At 40.3% G+C, this 21,132-nt stretch overlaps 1 protein-coding gene across 5 annotated transcripts in view; it reads left to right on the top strand.

Moving 5' to 3' along the window:
* The window catches only part of SDHC (succinate dehydrogenase complex subunit C), a 29,987-nt gene extending 11,250 nt beyond the window's left edge, over positions 1-18,737 (top strand). The window contains exons 3-5 of one of the 5 annotated variants that reach the window (XM_068964681.1): positions 4,385-4,440; positions 11,814-11,977; positions 17,897-18,737. In XM_068964681.1, coding sequence (XP_068820782.1) covers positions 4,385-4,440; positions 11,814-11,977; positions 17,897-18,001 — 325 coding nt within the window. In that variant the 3' untranslated portion in view covers positions 18,002-18,737. Of the gene's footprint in view, positions 1-4,384; positions 4,447-11,813; positions 11,978-17,896 lie in introns of all 5 variants that reach the window. The other 4 variants (XM_068964684.1, XM_068964683.1, XM_068964680.1 and 1 more) reach the window with 4 other exon arrangements.
* The last annotated feature ends 2,395 nt before the right edge of the window (positions 18,738-21,132 follow it).

Raw genomic sequence — 21,132 nt, 5'->3', positions numbered from 1 at the left:
GTAAAACTTTTTTTAAGATGAAAGATTTGGGAGAGGATTATAATGAAGAAGAACTTGTCAAATTATCTTGAGTTTATATTTAAAGCTCTGGCCTTTTTTCACAAGTCATATTAACAAATGATAATAAGCTAGTGGGATGAGACTTAAACTACTTTGCTCTTCTGATGATGAAACTCTAGACATACTCATGGAAAAAAAAAAGAAATAGCAGAAAACATGGGGCTGTCTATCTGAGATATCTGGAGTCATATTTTCTGTTACTAACTTTTATAAATTTTTGGAGGTAGCATGGAAATAATATGGTTAAGTTAGCCTTTCTGAAGTATTCTTTATCTCTTAGTAAATTGTCATTATCAAAGCAAAAGTATATATAGGGAATTACATTTTCAGGAAAACAAGTCATTTTAAAAGATGTTAGAAAAATATTTTAAAAATTTATAGTTGGAAGAGTTCTTAGATTTTAATTTAATTTTCAACCACATTGGTTCTAAGAGTGCTGCTTGGGGCTTGGGGTACTCCATTAAGTATCACAGCTACCCACTTCTGTGGGTGGTTGTGTGGGGGTGGCCAACATGCAGATTGTACTGTAGGCCCTTAGACCTGGCTATAACCAAAGCAGCTTGACTTTAAGGATTTTGCTTTTGAAGGAAGGGTGCTACTCAAAAAAAGAAAAACGTTTAAAAGCCACAAATGAGTAAATTTCCTCTGCAATATTTTCATAAACAAATGTCTACTTATGCTTGCATGCCTCCAGTGACAAGAAACTCACATCACCCTTTTCCAGTTTGGAAATTTCTCTTATTATCAGAAAGACCCTTATTTTATTGAACTTACTGTAACTGGTATCTTCTGCACAGTGGTTCTAGTTCTACCATAAACTATATAAAATAGATCTAAGCCTTTTTTTTTTTTCCTCTGATGACCTTTTTTTGATGTTGAACGTCTTTTCATGTGTTTACTGGCCACCTGTGTATCTTCTTTAGAGAAATGAATATTCAAGCCCTATGTTCATTTTTATATTGGGTTGCCTTTTAACCTTGTTTAAAATTTGTGGTAAAATATACATAACAAAATTTACCAGTTTATTGATTTATTGATTTTTAAGTGTACAATTCAGTGGCATTAAGTACATTCACGTTGTGCAACCATCCCTACTGTTCATCTCCAGAATCTTTTCATCTTCCTAAACCAAAACTCTGTACAATAATCCCCATTCCCCCGGTCCCTGGCAACCACCGTTTGAGCTTCCGTCTTTATAAATTTGACTACGCTGTATGTTGTGCTTAGTTACTCAGTTGTGTCTGACTCTTTGCGACCCCATGGACTGTAGCCCACCAGGGTTCTCTGTCCACGGGGATTCTGCAGGCAAGAATATTGCAGTGTGTTGCTGTTTCCTTCTCCAGGGGATCTTCCCAACTCGGGGATCGAACCCAGGTCTCCCACATTGCAGGTGGATTCTTTACCCTCTGAGCCACCAGGGACCTCATAAAGTAGAATCACATGATGTTTGTCCTTTTGTATCTGGCTTATTGCATCTGGCATAATGTTCTCAAGGTTAACCTGTGTTGAAGAATCTATCAGAATTCCATTTCTTTTTAAGGCTGAATAATATCCCATTGTACATATTTACCACATTTTGCTTATCCATTCATTTGGATTGTTTCTATCTTTTGGCTATTGTGAATAATGCTGCTATGAACATGGACACACAGATATCTCTCTGAACCTCTGCTTTGAATTCTTTGGGGCTATCTCCTAGAAGTGGCATTGCTGGATTATGGAAATTCTGTGCTTAGCTTTTTCAGACAACAGTGTATTGGCCATAGGGGCAGTAGTGCTGTTTGCATTTCCACCAGCAGTGTGCACAAGGGTTCCAGGTGTTCCACATCCCCACCAACACTTGTGATTCCCTGTTTCTATTGTTGTTTTAATAATAACCATCCTAATGAATGTGAAGACGTATTTCATTGTGATTTCGATGTGCGTTTCTCTGATGATTGGTGATGTTGAACATCTTTTCATATATTTACCTGGGCATTTATATATCTTCTTTGCTTTTTGCTTTTTTGATAGTATTGTTTACAGTATGATTGTTAGATCACTTGCTGAAATTCACATATCCTGTGTCTCTAGCTTTTTATTGGTTAATATTCTAACAGTCAAAAAAAGGGAAAAAAATTAGCACTCTTCAAATCAGATGTTTGTTAATTGCTCAGTGTGCCTAGTATTTTTTTTGAAGTTGAAATACAAAGGTGAATAAGATATAACCTGTGTTGAAAAGGATCTCAGTGTTTCCAGAAAAAAAAATGTTCCTAAAGAAAATCTTACTGGCTTCTAGTCGTCACTTTTCTCTGAGTTAAATCAGTCTTGATTTTCTGTGCTAGACTCTTACATAATATTCAGAAGGAAATAGTGGGGGTGACCTATTAGTCTCTGCCCCATGACTTCTGAGGCCTCAACGAGAAAACACAAACTGGGGTGAAATAATTTGAAGATTCGTTTACTCACATGTTTTGGATTGATTCTGGCTTTTAGAGGAGCCTTCGTTTTCTCTCTGCATGGATCTTTCTACTTGGTCTCTTTGCATAGACTTATTTCAGGCTTCCTTACAGCATGAGAGAAGGATAAAGGGATGGAAGGAGTGCAAGTGATTTGGAAGTCATGCAGTGCCAGATCTGCTGTGCTCTGTATCTTGAGGCAGTCAGTCATGAAGTCCTGCCCAGAGTCAAGGAGCTAAATATAAATACGGTGTGATGAGGAGTGACAAGATGCTAGATCATATGGGACTGGAAATACTATCATGATTATTTAGAAAATAAAATTTCCTTTAGCAGCTTGGTACTAGGCTAACCAGTCTATGATTTTAACCATTTTTTAAAGTTAGGTTAACATTTGACTTCATATCACTCCCATTTTCCATTTCAGTATTTCTTACAAGATCAATGGTTATATTTCATGTGTTAGCTCTTGGGATTTAATTCATCTGGCCGGGAGTCCTAAGTGCATTTGGAATGCAAAGTAATGTCTTATAATTTCCCTGCTTTTTTCCCCCCAGTTCTCTCAAATCAATATTTGTTCTGTCTTTTATAGTCTGATAATCATTCTCTTTGACAAATAAAGTAGTTGAGCAATCTGCTTTGCATTCTGTCATCCATTAACATAAATTGTCAACCCCAGTTAGGAGGCTTTCTTTCCCTGAGTACAATCTTAAAAGCCCCTTTTTGTTGTCCTTGACATTTTTGCAAGCCTCAGCTCATTCTGGGTTTTAGTCTCCTGATTCTTCTGATCAAATTATGCCATTGTTCTCTGATTGTCCTTTGTTATGAGGCTCTTCTTCTGCCTTTTATATTTATCTTGTTAGTCTGAGTTGATCTAGAGTGGTGTCTAGCCAGTTTTCTTGATTTCTTTAGACATTCTTTTTTTTTAATACTGTGACCGTTTTTTACCATAGTTTTTTTTACAGAGACATTTATTACACTTATTATTGAGACCATTTTTATTACATAGACATTATTTATTACACTTATTATTGTGACCATTTTTATTACATAGACTTTCTTTTCATGATCTTTTCAATCTGCTGGAATTCCTTTCCTTTGGAGTGTGGATTATGTAGTCTGATTATGCTCAACATTCTCTATCTAAGCTGACTTTCCAGGATGAATGTTAACTTTATCCAAAGATGCCTGGTCTTTCCATTTCTCTCTTGAGCAAGAGAACTAGGTCCAGATTATATAAGTATTGGTTATCCTTCTAAGGAAAAGCATTGGCAGACAGACAGATTCGAGAACATGATTTTTAAAAGGGTTTGATGATGGAGTGTTTCAAAACACCTGTGGATATAAGAAATATATACTAAATCCAGCAAAATTAGATTTTAAATTTGAGATAAGTAATTTACTAGGGAATGAACGATATGCTCAATTTGGATATTTTTGGTTATATGATAATAAAGTTCATGGATGACTATGTTATATGAAACAGTAGATAAATAAAAATCAAGTTTTCTTCTACTTCTGTCTTACTACTGGAGGACAGGAAGGACCCAGATGGTTGTATTCTAGTGTTTATTTTCTAACTGTATGCAACTTTAACTGATGTTTTTGACCCATGTTCTTTCTTTTATGAAAGGAATTTGAGTCTTAATTAATTTCTCATCTCTGTTAGTGATGCAGTCTAGAAAGGGGGGGACTTCTTAAATAAATCATTTTCTTACTTTTAAACTGGAGAGTGGAAACACAGGAATATGAAAGCTGTTTGGTTTTGCTTTGTGATAAATAGTTGCCTATTTCCAAAGTAGTTTATATTTTCTTTTCCAAGATAGATTCTCTACAATGGTGTCCTCTATTCCTCTTATAAATTGCCTTTGTGTGTTTCTTTTCAGCTGGTCTCTTCCCATGGCGATGTCCATTTGCCACCGTGGCACTGGTATTGCCTTGAGTGCAGGTATGTATGTGTGTTTTTTCTGCATATGAACACACAAACACATACACACATTATTTCTTTGAAAAACTTTGCTATTTCTGTGGCTCTTGATAGTGCCTCCTTTGCAACTCAGCAGCTTGATTTAGAGAAAACGATAAGTCCATTGAAGCTTATTGTTTATTCATTTCTTTAACTGTTAATTATGAGTTCCCACAAAGCTCAGGTTCTTTTCTTAACCAGTTTTTTTTTTTCTTTTTAAAAAATTTTTCTTATTTTTTCTTATCCAGTTTTTAAACTATTCCTAGCAAGTCCTGATATTACATTTATTGACATTACAGAGAACAGATAACAAAAATATAATGGAGATAGCCTGGCTGACTGAACATTGACCAAACACAGTCCAAGGTTAATCATCAACCCTATTCTTTCAGAAAATCTGTTTTAACACCCATTTTTCGTCACCTGGAATTGATCAAGTACAGAAATACTAACTCATTCTCCATTCTCAAAAGACCCTGGTAACAAACCACAATTTCTGTTTGTTTATTTATATAATATGAAATACAGCTGCAGCATTTGTTTTTTGTAATATCCTTTGGGGTCCCTCCTAGTCTTCCATAGAGTATGTTTTTACTGAAGTGGTCATCAACAGGACTAGTGGCTCAAGTATAGGGATCCTGCATTTAGGAAGCTACTGCTGAGACATTGGAGAAATTATCTAAAACTCAGTCTGTGATTCAAAATTAGATTAGTTTTGTTGGTAATCAAGTAAGGATAGGAACTCCTATCTTAAGATCCAGTGTTATTATTCCTGTGTTACCTTTTCTTTGGTTGGTAAAGTAATAACGGAATCCAGGTATAAGGATGATTGGTGTTGTCTGAGAATCTGTACAGTTTCTGATTTTTAACGTGCTTGCATGTAAATAATAGGATAAATTTTAGGATTAGCCTATTCTAACTATAAATTCATAGAGTAGGACAGGACTGAGTGTGCACATAGTTCCATTATTATCTCAGTATATTTATCGCTACTGAATGAAAAAAGAGGGTATTGACTCTTTCATAGACTATAGTGTAAAGAAATATTAGTTTACTACTTATGGCTAAAGTTGTATGTATTTTTTTCACAGCTGAACTTAATAATTATTTTTTTCTGTTTTTACCCCTTTGAATGATCTTGTATTTTTTAGCATGAATACCCTTCTTCCCAAACCTTTCCCCTTAATTCCGTAACAGTAGCTGATTGCTGTAAAATAGTAGTTACCATGTTTCCCTTAAAGAAAGTCCCTACTTCAAAACTGGAACAGATTTTTGCTAGGTGGATGATTTAGGCAACTTAGTTACCTCTCTAAGCCTCTGTTAATTCCTTGCTTTAAAATATTAATAATGCCTATTCCAGAGTTGATGGGATTTCAAGAAACTACACTTTGGATGTTGACTTAGGAAAACAGGGATGAGAAGCACGATAAATTTGATAGCAGTAGTCTCTTGGAAGATGGCGTGTACTGGACCAAATGGCGAGAAGAATTGGATCATTTGACCTGAAATGAAGTCAGTCCCAGCAGCTGTGATCATTGCAATCTTGTGGCACTCCTCCAGTCTATTTTTCACACAACAGCAAGAACAATAAAAATCTCTTGAAGATAAACTGAATCAAGTCACACTTAGGATCTTCCTATTACAGTATTTGCCTTTGCACTTAGATTAAAAACTCTCCACCGTGACCTAAAATGCTCTACCTGATCTGGCCCTTGCCTAAGTCATCCTGCCATTTCTCCCCTTGCTTACTCTGTTCTGGCCACACTTGTGTTTGAATTCTTTGGAACAGGTAAAACTCTTTCTCATACCAGAGTCATTGCATGTTTTATTCCCTTGATCTGAAGTGCCCACTCCTACCTCTTGCTACAGAGTGTGTGGTTAGTTCCTTCTTATTTCGTCGATCTCCACAAAATTGGCAGCTCAAAGTATACTTTACTTACCACCATATCTAAAGTAGTAGCTCTGGTTTGTTTCTAGTTCTGTTATTAGTTTTCAGTTTTGCAACACTGTTCCTTCACAGTTCTTATTGCACTGTTTCTTCACAGCTTTTTATAAATCTCTTTTATTAGACTGTAAACTCTTCAGAGAGTAGGACCTGCATCTACCTTATTTACCATTCATATCCTCTAGCACTCAGTGGGTGCTTCTATGAGTGTCTTAGTCACTCAGTCGTGCCCAGCTCTGCAACTCCATGGACCATAGCCTGCCAGGCTCCTCTGTCCATGGTAAGAATACTGTCGTGAGTAGCCATTACCTTTTCCAGGGAATCTTCCCAACCCAGGGATCAAACCTGGGTCTCCTTAATTGCAGGCAGGTTCTTTACCTTCTCAGCCACCAGTGAAGCCCAGTAATGGAAACTATTAACCTAATAAACAAACTGCTCTTGTCCTTCCAATGATTTTTAGGCTAAATGAATGCAACCATGTCAGTCACTTTGCTTATGGTGGTCAGTTCAGAAATGTTTGCTCCTCCTCAGTCAGTTCAGTCGCTCAGTCATGTCCGACTCTTTGCGACCCCATGAACCGCACACTCCAGGCCTCCCTGTCCATCACCAACTCCCAGAGTCCACCCAAACCCATGTCCATTGAGTTGGTGGTGAGATCCAACCATCTCATCCTCTGTTGTCCCTTTCTCCTCCTGCCCTCAATCTTTCCCAGCATCAGGGTCTTTTCAAATGAGTCAGCTTTCCGCATCAGGTGGCCAAAGTTTTGGAGTTTCAGCTTCAACATCAGTCCTTCCAGTGAACACCCAGGACTGATCTCCTTTAGGATGGACTAGGTTGGATCTCCTTGCAGTCTCCTTGGGACTCTCAAGAGTCTTCTCCAACACCACAGTTCAAAAGCATTAATTCTTCGGCACTCAGCTTTCTTTATAATCCAACTCTCATATCCATACATGACCACTGGAAAAACCATAGCCTTGACTAGATGGATGTTTGTTGACAAAACAATGTCTGCTTTTAAATATGCTTTCTAGGTTGGTCATAACTTTCCTTCCAAGGAGTAAGCGTCTTTTAATTTCATGGCTGCAGTCACCATCTGCAGTGATTTTGGAGCCCAGAAAAATAAAGTCAGCCACTGTTTCCACTGTTTCCACATCTGTTTGCCATGAAGTGATGGGACCAGATGCCATGATCTTAGTTTTCTGAATGTTGCGCTTTAAGCCAACTCTTGACTCTCCTCTTTCACTTTCATCAAGAGGCTCTTCAGTTCTTCTTCACTTTCTGCCATAAGAGTGGTGTCATCTGCATATCTGAGGTTATTGATATTTCTCCTGGCAATCTTAATTCCAGTTTGTGCTTCTTCCAGCCCAACGTTTTTCATGATGTACTCTGCATATAAGTTAAATGAGCAGAGTGACAATATATAGCCTTGATGTACTCCTTTTCCTATTTGGAGCCAGTTCCTCCTAACTTCTAATTAATCTTCTGTCATGCATTAGAAATTGGATAGTGATAAAAGCGTCTACCCTCAAGGGTAAAAGAGTCTAAGGAATAAGACAAATAAATATTTGTAATGCACTGGGATAATTTTTTAATAGAGATACGAGGTCCCAGAAATGAGACCAACTCTGCAGGAGTTGGAGATCTTGAAAGAAGAACGGGTGGGAGAATTCATGAAACGGAGGGAGAGAAGGGTGTTCCGACAGAGAAGCCACCGGATGCAAAGGCACAGGGTTTGCAAAGCATCCAGAATCTTGGATGATGATAAGTAGATCTGCTTGTTTAAGAGCTGTGTTACGAAAGTGGCAGAAGATAAGGTTGGATAATGATAACTAGATCCACTTGTTTAAGAGTTGTGTTATGGAAAAAGTGGCAAAAGATAAGGCTGGGAAGTGTCCTGGACTGTAAAGGACTTTGACCGCTGTGTCCAGAAGTTGGAACTTGATCCCATAAGAAATCAAAAAGGGTTTACATTCTCATTTGTTTCAGTAACAGAACAAACTGGGCTAGACAAATCCATGATTAGGTGTTTATTCATACTGTAGAGATTTTGTGGCTGATACTCTGAAGAGCATGTTGAACTAAAAAAGCATGATGATACTAGTTTGACTTTAAATAGAATTTATTGAGGAAGAACTTTACAAGCAGTTCTTTACAAGATGGAAAAAGAAGCCAGTAACACTTTTCCATTGCTTAGGTTCTGTAAGGGATTAAAATACTTGTAAATTCCTTGAAAATGGCAGGTAGCTGAAGCTGCAATGTGAATAAGACTGGGAAAGGGTAATCAAAATGCAACGTACAGCAATGAAATGAATGAATGCCGAACAACAGATATGTTAGAAGAACACAGCTGTAAATAAATTGTACAGTTAACTTGAATGGGAAGAAGAATGGTCCTGAGTATTCTGGATAGTCTTTAAAAATAGGTCAGATTGAAAACCAGAACTTCAGTGAGAGGTCACTTGACTGTGTAGGCAAACCTGCTCAGGTAGTCACTCTTTTCTAGAAAAGCCAAAGAACCGCCAGATTATAAAGTGACTAATGGAACTCTGAGATCCCTGTTTTGTTTTTCTGGGCTTTTCTGAGATGGGGCATGAGTTACTGATTCTCAGATGTGATGTGTTACACCCTGGCCATTCCCAACTGAGACAGTGTAGAGAAAAAGCACAAACTTTGGATATTTCTGAGTTCAGTTCCAACTTTGTCACTAACTAGCTACTATCTCATCACTTCCTTTTCTGCTTATAATGCCTAGCTAGGACTTTGAGAATTATATATATATAAAGTTGCAGCGGTAAACCAGGGTTCCCATGACCCCTTCCTCAGTTTTGATAATTTACTAGAAGAGCTCACCATAACTCAGGAAGACACTTTATTTAGACATACTGGTTTTCAAAATAAAATAAAAACCAATGGAGGAGATAACACAGGGTAAGGTATACAGGAACAGCGAGGAAAGTGTGTGTGAAGCTTCCCTGCCCTCTCTGGGTACAACACCCTCTTAGAACATCCTTGTGTTCAGTAACCTAGAAGCTGTCCAAATCCTATAGTTTATGGTGGCTTCAGTGCCTAGGCAAGATTGATTAATCATTGGCCATTGGTCATTAGCTCGATCACCAGCCACTCCCAGGCGTGTGTATGTAGTGAGAGGAAGTGGGGAGTAGACAGGGAACGGGAGGGATGTATGGGACTAAAAGTCCCAATCCTCAAATCATGCTTTGGTCTTCCTGGCAGCTAGCCCCCATCCTGAAGCTGTCTAGGCTCCCCCAGCTTCCAGCCATCTCATTAGTATACAAAAAACTCTGACTCCAAGAGTTTTGGAGCTGTGTACCAGGATTTGGGGAAAAGACCACAGGTGTATTTCTTATTGTGTCACAGCTTCAAACACAGAATATCAGTCAGTTAATTCAGTCACAGGTTGGCCAAAGCTCTCTCTTTACAAATGAAAAGTATGTGAGAAGAAACTAAGTATGGAATTTCCCAAGTCCTCTTCTTAATGTTTAGTTTACTGGGAAGCAGAAAATAGACTGTCCTCCTAGAACCTGTTCTAACAGCTAAACAATTTAAATTGGGAAAACAAAGACATTGACTGTCCCATCTAATCACTAAGAAAAATTAAATAGTGCTTTCTATTGACTGCCAAGACTGACTTCAGCCTACTTCTCTGCAATTAAGTGCTGCAGCACAAAGAACTGTGCATATTGTCAGTAAATCCTATTGGCACTTCCAGAAGCCATTGTAAACTTTGATACTTCTTCCCAGTAAACCCCTGTAGATATCACTGCAAAAGAAAATGAAAATATCTAAAAGGGCCTTGGTGAATCTGTTCAAATGATGATTAAAACTCAGGTTGGCAGCACCTGATTGTTGTTTTATCTAAAGTGTTGTCAAACTAATCTCATGATATACTCTGCCTGTCTGCCCCCCCTGCAGCCTCTAGGGGGTGGGGTGGCAGGAGTATTCATGCCCTGAGGGAAAGCAAAACATTTCTGAGAAGTGTTTTCTAGTATCTAGGGTCTTCCTGGGCCAGGGGTTGAACCTGTGTCCTTTGCATTGGTAGCTAGATTCTTAACCACTGGATCACCAGGAAAGTCCTGGAATCTTTTTTCTAATATTTTCCATTTAAATTCATTTGGATGCAGAACCCATGGGTATGGAGCACTAACTGTATATAGCCTTCTAGTGGGTGTGAAGTGGCTTCTCATAGTTTTGATTTGCATTTCCCTAGTGACTAATGGTATTGAGCATCTTTTCATATACTTATGGACCTTTTACTTCTTTGGAGAGAGACTTATTCACATCCTCTGCCCGTTTTTAAATTAGGTTGCCTTTTTATTGTTGAGCTGTAAGGGTCTTTAATATATTCTGTATTCAAGTCCCTTATCAGACATAACAATGTGCAAAAATTTTCTCTCATTGTATATGTTGTCTTTTTACTTTCTTGTTGGCATTGCTTGTAGCACAAAAGTTTTTTATTTTTTTCCATAGTATTTGTTGATTTATCAACACAAATTATTCCTTATTCCATTATTCTTATGTCATAGTTTCATAGTTCAGATTACAGTTCAGTGACAAAACTTCCATGGAACTCAACCTAAAGAAATTCTTTACACTGTGAAATCACTTTGCACTCTGAAAGATACCAGCCTTCTTCATCTCCTCAAAAATCGTTCATGGAATCATAATTTCTATAGTAGTCTGTATATGCTTGCTTTCTTGCTTCAGCCACAGCAAATTTATAGAGAGCTGCCCCCCCCGGAATACGGTGAATGCTCCAACAATCTGAAGTTTAGCCACGGTAATTATTCTCAGCATCAGCGTTCTTCCAGACTAATGGAGAAATGGATGGCCCCAAAAGGTGTTTAGTTTTGATGAACTCCAATTTATTATTTTGTTGCTTCTGGTTTGGTGTCGTATCTAAGAAACCACTGCTGATCCAAAGTCCTAAAGATTTACTCCTGTGTTCTTTTGGTTTTATGGTTTTGAGTCTTACATTTAGGTCTCTGATTCATTTTGAGTAAAATTTTTGTGTGGTAGAGATTTGATTGATTAAAAAAAATTTTTTTTCAGTCTTTTCCTTGAACTGAGTATAGTGTTTTTATTTTTTCTTACTGAGATGATACAGATACAGCAGTGGTGACGTCTAAAGTGGTGGGTAAAGTTTTTATAGAGAGCTATGTTGGATGAGGATTAAGATGCTAAAATATATATTGTAAATTTAACAGACTGGAGTCAGATTCCACGGAACCTTTCTCCTACACATGTGAACATTAGTTTAAATCTTCCCCATTTTAAATTGGTTTAGAATTGTGTGAAGTGGTAGGGGCTGTCATAGAAACAAGTTTTATGTGTTTTATTGGTTGTAGCTGATGGACCGCTGTGATGGGCTTACTTTGTTTCTCCTCAGGAGTCTCTCTTTTTGGCTTGTCGGCCCTCTTGGTCCCTGGGAGCTTTGAGTCTCATTTGGAATTTGTGAAGTCCCTGTGTTTGGGGCCAGCACTGATCCACACAGCCAAATTTGCACTTGTCTTCCCTCTCATGTATCACACCTGGAATGGGATCCGACACTTGGTAAGTTAATTGTAGACCTGTACATTTTCTAGGTGAAAGGAATGGAGAGGCTCAGATTCTTGTACCTGGTCTGGGTTTAGTACTGTTCTTAAAGTTAGTTGTGCTGGATGTTTGCTCAAGGGCCTCTTGGACAAAGCTAAACTAGATTGCCTGGGCCCTGCCAGGCAGCACAGCTGGTGATGTAGCTGTGCACTGGACATAGACCTGGCAGATGCTTTCAGGGTCTCCGTGAACTCTTCCAGTTTTAATAGGGTCATTACTAAAAGAGACCCCTGAAGCCAGGCCACATATCTGGCATAGAAGGCATATTTATCAGACAGAAATTGTTACCTGTTGTGTCAGGCACTGTTGTAGACATTGGAGGTTCATTTATGAACTAGGTAACATAGTTACGGCTTTCAGTCTTGATCTTCCCATCAAGTCAGAGTGACAAATCTGGAGTCAAGTATACTGATTATTATTACCTTGATATTGGATTATGTTAACTGCTTTTGTTTTTTATTTGTTTTGAACTATTAGAATAGGACCAGCTTCAACAAGAAACCGAGTCTCTAGGATCTCAGTATTGGGTTTAGAAATCTTTTGACAGCCTAAACTCTGTCCAAGTTGCCTCCTACATGAGCTTGGGGTCAGTTCAAACTGGTGTCCCCTTCTTTTTTTTAAGGAATCAAACCTGCCCCAGCTCAGGGATCAATCTCTCCTACAGCACTTTAAGGTTGATATTTTGTGGTCTCCCTACCCCTGGTCTTGCTTCCTTTGTCAGGAAGATAATTACAGCTTCCTTCTTTATGGTTTTCCATTCTCTCTCACCCTGAGCCATCTGTTAGTTGGATGTTGTTGCCTTAATTTGACCTTTTGTAACTTCCACATTAGAGCTTAGAGACAAGCACTTTGTGAATTTTAGTCTGGTCCAATAGACAGTTTAATGGAATCAGAAAAGTGAGAGACTAAATGACCTATTAAATTAAGTGTATCTATAACTGTTCCCTGGGGCAGTGTTCAGTTTGATTCAAAATGACTTCACTTCCCTCAGGGGAAGGGGAGAGAGAGGGAGAGCATTTCCATTAATGACTTCTTATTCCACGGAACAAAGCTCTCCAATAAAATCAGCTGATCAGCTTCCTCTGTTGGCATCCTGGCTCAGGCAGGGACTTGCCATATATTTGCTTTTGTCTCAGAGTGGGAGGAGGGAAGGGGAAGAGATTTTATAAAATGTCAGAACTCAGTCAGGGCTTTTCTTAAGCCCTTAAATCTGCTTGGGTTTGTTCTTCTAGCAAGTCCTGGCTCTGAGTGTGGGACAGGATTTTGTTCTCTGTGACAGTCCATAGTTCTTGCAGTCTGAGCTTGACAGTTGTGCTGCCAGAAGATCTAACAAGGCTCTATCCCCTGGTGGTCTAGTGGCTAGGATTCCTGGTTTTCATCCAGGCTATCCAGGTTCAGTTCCTGGGAAGAGAGCTAAGATCTTTCTCTAGGACTGCTCACTGCTGTCTCTCCAAGATCACATCCAGAACTTTCCCTGTATATTCATATTCATGTAAATGCATATCTACCCTTACATTAAAAGAAAAAAAAAAAATCTAATGGAGTGGAGGGTAGAATTGATGAAAGAGAGTAGGAAGTGACAGGGTCTCTGGTATGCTAGAGAATATCCCCCTATCACCACCACCCAGTAGGACTCAACTTTTCTGTAAAGCATTGTACCTTTATTTTTTTGAAAGCACTGTGCCTCATGAATAGTATGAAAAGGCAAAAAGATATGACACTGAAAGATGAACTCCCCAGGTTGGTAGGTGCCCAATACGCTACTGGAGAAGAGGGTAGAAATAACTCCAGAAAGAATGAAGAGACAGAGCCAAAGCAAAAACAACACCCAGCTGTAGGTGAGACTGGTGATGGAAGTAAAGTCCGTTGGTGTAAAGAACAATACTGGACTGTTAGGTCCATGAATCAAGGTAAATTAGAAGTGGTCAAACAGGAGATGGCAAAAGTAAAGATCGACATTTCAGGAATCAGTGAACTAAAATGGACTGGAATGGGTGAATTTAATTAAAATGACCATTATATTTCCTACTGTGGGCAAGAATCCCTTAGAAGAAATGGAATAGCCCTCATAGTCAACCAAAGAGTCCGAAATGCGGTACTTGGATGCAGTCTCAAAAATGACAGAATGGTCTCTTCATTTCCAAGGTAAACCATTCAGTATCACAGTAATCCAAGTCTATGCCCCAACCAGTAATGCTGAAGAAGCTGAAGTTGAACTGTTCTATGAAGACCTACGAGACCTTCTAGAATTAACACTCAAAAAAGATGTCCATTTCATCATAGGGGACTGGAATGCAAAAGTAGGAATTCAAGAGATACTTTGAGTAACAGGCAAATTTGGCCTTGGAGTACAAAATGAAGCAGGGCAAAGGCTAACAGTTTTGCCAAGAGAACGCACTGGTCATAGCAAACACCTTGTTCCAATAACTTAAGAGAAGACTCTACACATGGACATCACCAGATGGTCAATACCAAAATCAGATTGATTCTATTCTTTGCAGCCAAAGATGGAGAAGCTCTATACAGTCAGCAAACACAAGACCGGGAGCTGACTGTGGCTCAGATTATGAACTCCTTATCGCCAAATTCAGACTTTAATTGAAGAAAGTGGGGAAAACCACTAGACCATTCAGGTATGACCTAAATCAAATCCCCATGATTATACAGTGGAAGTGAGAAATAGATTTAAGGGACTAGATCTGATAAGACAGAGTGCCTGATGAACTATGGATGGAGATTCGTGACATTGTACAGGAGACAGGGATCAAGACCATCCCCAAGGAAAAGAAATGCAAAAAAGCAAAATGGCTGTCTGGGGAGGCCTTACAAATACCTGAGAAAAGAAGAGAAGCTAAAGGCAAAGGAGAAAAGGAAAGATATACCCATCTGAATGGAGAGCTCCAAAGAATAGCAAGAAGAGATAAGAAAGCCTAAATGATCAGTGCAAAGATAAAGAGGAAAACAATAGACTGGGAAAGGCTAGAGATCTTGATCTCTTCAAGAAAATTGGAGATACCAGGGGAACATTCATGCAAAGATGAGCACAATAAAGGACAGAAACCATGTGGACCTAACAGAAGCAGAAGATATTAAGAAGAGGTGGCAAGAATACACAGGAGAAGTGTACAAAAGGGATCTTCATGACCCAGATAACCACGATGCTGTGATCACTCACCTAGTGCCAGACATCCTGGAACGCAAAGTCAAGTGGGCCTTAGGAAGCATCACTATCAACAAAGCTAGTAGAGGTGATGGAATAGTTGAGCTATTTAAAATCCTAAAAGATGATGCTGTGAAAGGGCTGTACTCAATATGCCAGCAAATTTGGAAAACTCAGCAGTGGCCACAGGACTGGAAAAGGTCAGTTTTCATTCCAATCCACAAGAAAGGCAATGCCAAAGAATGTTCAAATTACTGCACAATTGCATTCATCTCACATGCAAGCAAAGTAATGCTCAAAATTCTCCAAGCCAGGCTTCAGTAGTACATGAACCAAGAACTTCCAGATGTTCAAACTGGATTTAGGAAAGGCAGGGGAACCAGAGATCAAATTGCCAACATCCATTGGATCATCAAAAAAGCGAGAGAGTTCCAGAAAAACGTCTACTTCTGCTTCATTGACTGTGTCAAAGTCTTTGTGTGGATCACAGCAAACTGTGGAAAATTCTGAAAGAGATGGGAATACCAGACCACTTGACCGGCCTCCTGAGAAATCTGCATGCAGGTCAAGAAACAACAGTTAGAATCAGACATGAACAATAGACTGGTTCCAAATTGTAGAAGGAGTATGTCACGGCTGTATATTGTTGCCCTGTTTATTTAATTTATATGCAGAGTACATCATGAGAAATGCTGGGCTGGATGAAGCACAAGCTGGAATCAGAATTTCTGGGAGAAACATCAGTAACCTCAGACAGGCAGATGACACCACCCTTATGGCAGAAAGTGAAGAGGAACTAAAGAGCCTCTTGATGAAAGTGAAAGAAAAGAGTGAAGAAGCTGGCTTAAAACTCAACATTCAGAAAACTAAGATCATGGCATCTGATCTCATCACTTCATGACAAATAGACGGGGAAACAGTGGAAGCAGTTAGAGGCTATTTTCTTGGGCTCCAGAATCACTGCAGATGGTGACTGCTGCCATGAAATTAAAAGACGCTTGCTTCTTGGAAGAAAAGCTGTGACCAACCTAGACAGCATATTAAAAAGCAGAGACATTACTTCACCAACAAAGGTCTGTCTAGTCGAAGCTATGGTTTTTCCAATAGTCGTGTATAGATGTGGGAGTTGGACCATAAAGAAAGCTGAGCACTAAATAATTGATGCTTTTGAACTGTGGTGTTGGAGAAGACTCTTGAGAGTCCCTTGGACTGGAAGGAGATCCAACCAGTCTATCGTAAAGGAAGTCATTCCTGAATATTCATTGAAAGGAGTAATCCTGAAGCTGAAACTCCAATACTTTGGGCCACCTGATGCGAAGAACTGACTCATTTCCCACCCTGATGCTGAAAAAGATTGAAGGTGGGAGAAGGGGACGACAGAGGATGAGATGGTTGGGTGGCATCACTGACTCGATGGATATGAGTTTGAGCAAGCTTTGGTAGTTGGTGATGGACAGGGAGGCCTGGCGTGCTGCAGGCCATGGGACTGCAAAGAGCTGGACTCGACTGAGCAACTGAACTGCACTGTTCCTTTATAAGCAAGCAACTGTTTATCTTTTTGACTCCTAATCTTATCTAGGTAGAAGCTGTTTGACACCTGAGGTAAGGACATCTTCTCATCTTGAGTTTCTTCCAGGCTCTAATTTTTCTCTGAAGCATTCTTAAAGTGTGGGCTTATTTGTGTTGATGCAGTCGTGTGTGGAAAGTGTGAAACATGAAGACTCTGCTTTTGCCCTAGGAGAGCTTTTAGAATATGATACATTGATATCCCTAGGGCACAAGAGAGTCTAAATCAGTGTTTTTTAAACTGTGTTTTTTGACTCAGTGGGTAGAAAATGTATTTAGTGGGTTGCTACCAACAAAAAAGAACTTTAAATAGAATATACCATACAGAATAAAACACAGAAGGTGTTGATAAATATTGCATATTGTTTCATGAGCTTTTATATATAAAATATATACCCACAGACATTGGGTACTAACTAAAAAGATATTTCTTAGTGGTGGGGGCATGTCACCAGTCAAAACAAAATTGAGTCTAGATCCCAAGAGTAGTGTTTTTTTTGGCCATGCCTTGAGTCATGTGGGATTATTCCCCCACCAGGGATTGAACTGCCTGCATTCGAAATGTGGAGTCTTAACCGCTGGACCACCAGGGAATTCCCCAAAGAGTATTTTGTAAAAAAATACTAGTTTTCCAATGGACAAATGTTGCTTCCCAAAGAGGATTCAGAGGTTGGCTATATCTAAAAAACCATGTATTATATCCCCATTTTGGAGATTAATAGTGTGCATTAGTAAATTGTTTGAGAAGTCTTATATTTAAACAGTTGCCAAATTTATTTGACCTCAGAACTTTTTTTCCCACATGTAACGCCTTTTAACATTCTGAGAAACTAGTTTTTGGAGAAACACACTTCAGAAAACCTTGATCTGGTTTTGTTGTCACAAGGGAAAGTTTTACCTATTTAGTCTGAAAGTTCTTACATATAGGGACTGAGGATCGATTCCCTTTACTGTCACTGGGATAACAGGGTAGCAGGTACCGTATTGTGGGTTTCAAGGAGGGCGAAGGTCACAAATAAGGGAGAAGTGCTTTTCTCTAGAATCACGCTGAGAGAAATTACCTGTTTCTAAGTTGAGTTCTTTTCTGAGAAAGGAATTATGAGAGTGACCAGGACCCTGATTGCTGAAATTTTTTTTTCTTATTTTTACAGATGTGGGACCTAGGAAAAGGCCTGACGATTTCCCAGCTACACCAGTCTGGAGTGGCTGTCCTGGTTCTTACTGTGTTGTCCTCTGTAGGGCTGGCAGCCATGTGAAGAGCTGAAGTTCCCAGTGTCGTCATCCTACAAATTATCACATTGACCTGTCTTCCTGTTTGTTACTCTTGTCTTTGGCCAGGGCAAAGTTATTCTCGTTTGTTTAGACCCTTCTTTGCTTGCAGGTCCCCTTGGAGCTCAGCAGTAGAGTACCTTACAGAACCATAATGGTGGGAAAGGGTCCAGTTTTCCCCTTGTTTCTAAGGATGGAATGACTGCAAAAACTCCCTTTTCTTGCCCCCGGCTTGCAGCCTACTCTGGGCTTGGGAGCCTTCCTTCTCTCTCCATGTTAGGCCTTGATTTATGCTGAGGGTCAGCCTTTGGCTCCTTCTTCCTGAGACAGTGGAAACAATGCCAGCTCTGTGGCCTCTGCCATGGGGACTGGGAGTGGGGATTCGGGTGCCACTGCCTGTGGGTTGCTGGCTCAAAGGACAATTCTGTCCATTGGTCAGAGCCCAGGGTCTTTAGCACCCACACAATGTGACTGGAAGGAGAGGGGGTGGGGGTGGAGGAGAATTAGCCTGTCCCAGCTAGCAGGAGATAAAAAGAGTTAAGTTGGCTCTTGGAGCAGGTCTTGGGGAGAAGATACATAGATTTTGATGCAAGAAGAAAATCCAGAAAATTATTGTTGACTCCATTACGGGTTATTTCTTTTCCTTGTGTTTCCAGAAAAATCAAACTTCTTACTGTCATGTTTTCTAATCCAGAATCACGTGACATCTTTTTCTGAAATTGAATTAAAATTATTATTTTTCCTTTGACTCTCGTTGATACTTTGAGAAACCAAGACAGTGGCGACTGGGGAGGAGGAGCCAGTTTCCTCCCTGCCCTGTCTGGTCTCCCTCTGGTCTCCTCCTCTCAGGTGCTTGCGTCTCCCAATCCTACCTTCCTCAGGAGGGAAGCAAATTGTCCGTTTAAGTGAGCGCTGGAAAAATTATCAGGGAATCAAATAAAAGTAGCTAGGGATTTAATATGCAGAAACCTCAGAGAAGAAAGCAGGAGAAAGGAAGTTAAGCTGTGGAGAGCTTTTAGTTTGTTATAAACTCCAGAATCCCACTGAGAACGGATTATAAGCCGCAAGGTACAGTTCAGCAAGTTAGAATCCAGTGGAACAATGGAGGGGATGGCCAAGGGACCATGAGCTAAGTATGTAAATCAGGGGAGGGGAGAGTGGAGGGTAGAAAGAGATTGTTGGAAACCTGGCAGACATTTATGGTGTTAGGAGAAAACTTGCTACTTTCCTAATCCATATAGGCCAGGCTTTTGGGTCCCTAGCTCCCTATGGCGGGAGTGCTGTTTTGGTAGTCTCTAGAAATGCTGGGGTGACTGATCTCCTTAGTGTGTCACTCTGAGTTGCTCACCAGCCAGTTAAAGCTTTGGGTTGGAGAGAAGTAGCAGTGCCTGTGATTGGTGTCAGTCAGAGAGGAAGACCTTGCTTGGCTGCCTCCTCAGTCTTCATCCCAGCTCCCAGTAGTCCTTGGCTTTAAGTGATGATCACATCTCCCTTTTTGCTATACTGGCCCCGAGAAGTCTTTGGAGCCTTCTCCAGCGCACACCGGGGGCTTCCCTTGTGGCTTAAACAGGAAAGAATCTGCCTGCCATGCAGGAGACCTGCGTTCAGTCCATGGGTCGGAAAGGTCCCCTGGAGAAGGGCATGCTAACCCACTCCAGTATTCTTGCCTGGAGAATCCCATGGACAGAGGAGCCTGGTGGGCTTCAGTCCACGGAGTCGCAAAGAATTGGACAGGACTGAGCGACTAACACGCTTTCCAGTGCACACCACGTGTCCTCTGTACTTGTCCTCAGAGTGAGGCATCCATGCTCACAAGGGAACAACTGGGTATCAGAACTGGGAAAGGTTTGGCAAGTGCATTAAATGTAACAGCCAGTGCCAGGAAGTTGCAGAACAGGGATAAAGATAACAGAAATGAGAGGCTGGGAAATTAATAGGGGACTTTTTTGGTGGCTTCTTAATCATTCAGGTCATTGGGTCAGGGGAGGGGCAGAGTGGTCAGGTATGTAATTCTGCCTCAACTTTACTTGCCTGTTGCCCCTTTTCTTCTCTGTCTCATCACTTCTGTAGCTTCAGTTTTCAAGTTATATTTGTATTTTTGCTTCAGTTTTGCTTTCACCACTCTTAGTTCCCCTGTGTGTTCTCCCATATCAGATATGATCTGTTAGACAAGGGTCATGTCTCCTAACCTGGCATCCTGTTGCTTTTCTTCCCCACCTCCAAGTGCACGTACACCTGCTCTACTCTAAATGGTTGTACTTCTGACTTTGAAGTTGTAGTTCATGCTTGGGGTGAAAAGTGAGGGGGGTATTTATTTCCTCCAACCCTTCTAATTATGGGTTAAGAGAGGCGGCCAGGGTGACCTGGGGCGGCCTTGGCCTGCAGCAGCTTAGAGCAGGGCTTGGTATCCCAGCCAGAGATTGAGGCTGGGCCGCAGCAGTGAAAGCACCAAATCCTAGCTACTAGACCAGTGGTCAGTGGCAAGGGCCCTGGCCCCTTGACTTTGCAGAAAAGAACTCCCACAAAGAAAGTAGTGAAGCAAGTAAGGTATTTATTAAGAGGAAAAAGAGTATAATACATGTGGATAGGCACACAGGCAGACTGTCCCAGACTTGCGCCCTTGAAGCGGTTTGAATTATGAGTTATTTCTTGTTGGTGTCCTTTAGCCAATCATTTTGATTTGTCTGGTTCACAGTCCACATGTGGTATATCAGGATTCTCTCAGGTGGGTGTACACATTTCTTAGCCAAGGTGGATTCTACTGAAGAGGCGTTATGGGTAGAGCGTCCCTTGACATTGCTCCCTGCTTCTGCCTGCAAGGAGCCTTTCTGCGCATGTGTGGTTGGGGAGGTCTGCCTCCCAGAGTGAGAAATAAGTGGTTTGAACAGGGCCCAGCCTCCTCCCTTAATTGTCCTGCTATTGTCTTGGAGTGGAGTTTCAGTTTATAGGGAATGAATCTCCAATCGCTTTACCTTGGGGGAGTGAGGTGGGGGGTGCCCATCTACCTCCTACCTAAAGAGCTGAAGAGAAAAATTTGAAGTCAGTAAAAGATTCAACATACAGTGTTACTAACACAAAATTGTAAAGCAACTATATTCCAATAACAAAAAAAGTTTAT

The sequence above is a fragment of the Capricornis sumatraensis genome, chromosome 2, assembly GCF_032405125.1.
Source record: "Capricornis sumatraensis isolate serow.1 chromosome 2, serow.2, whole genome shotgun sequence".
Classification (NCBI taxonomy): domain Eukaryota; kingdom Metazoa; phylum Chordata; class Mammalia; order Artiodactyla; family Bovidae; genus Capricornis; species Capricornis sumatraensis.
This window is presented reverse-complemented; position numbering and strand designations above follow the sequence as displayed.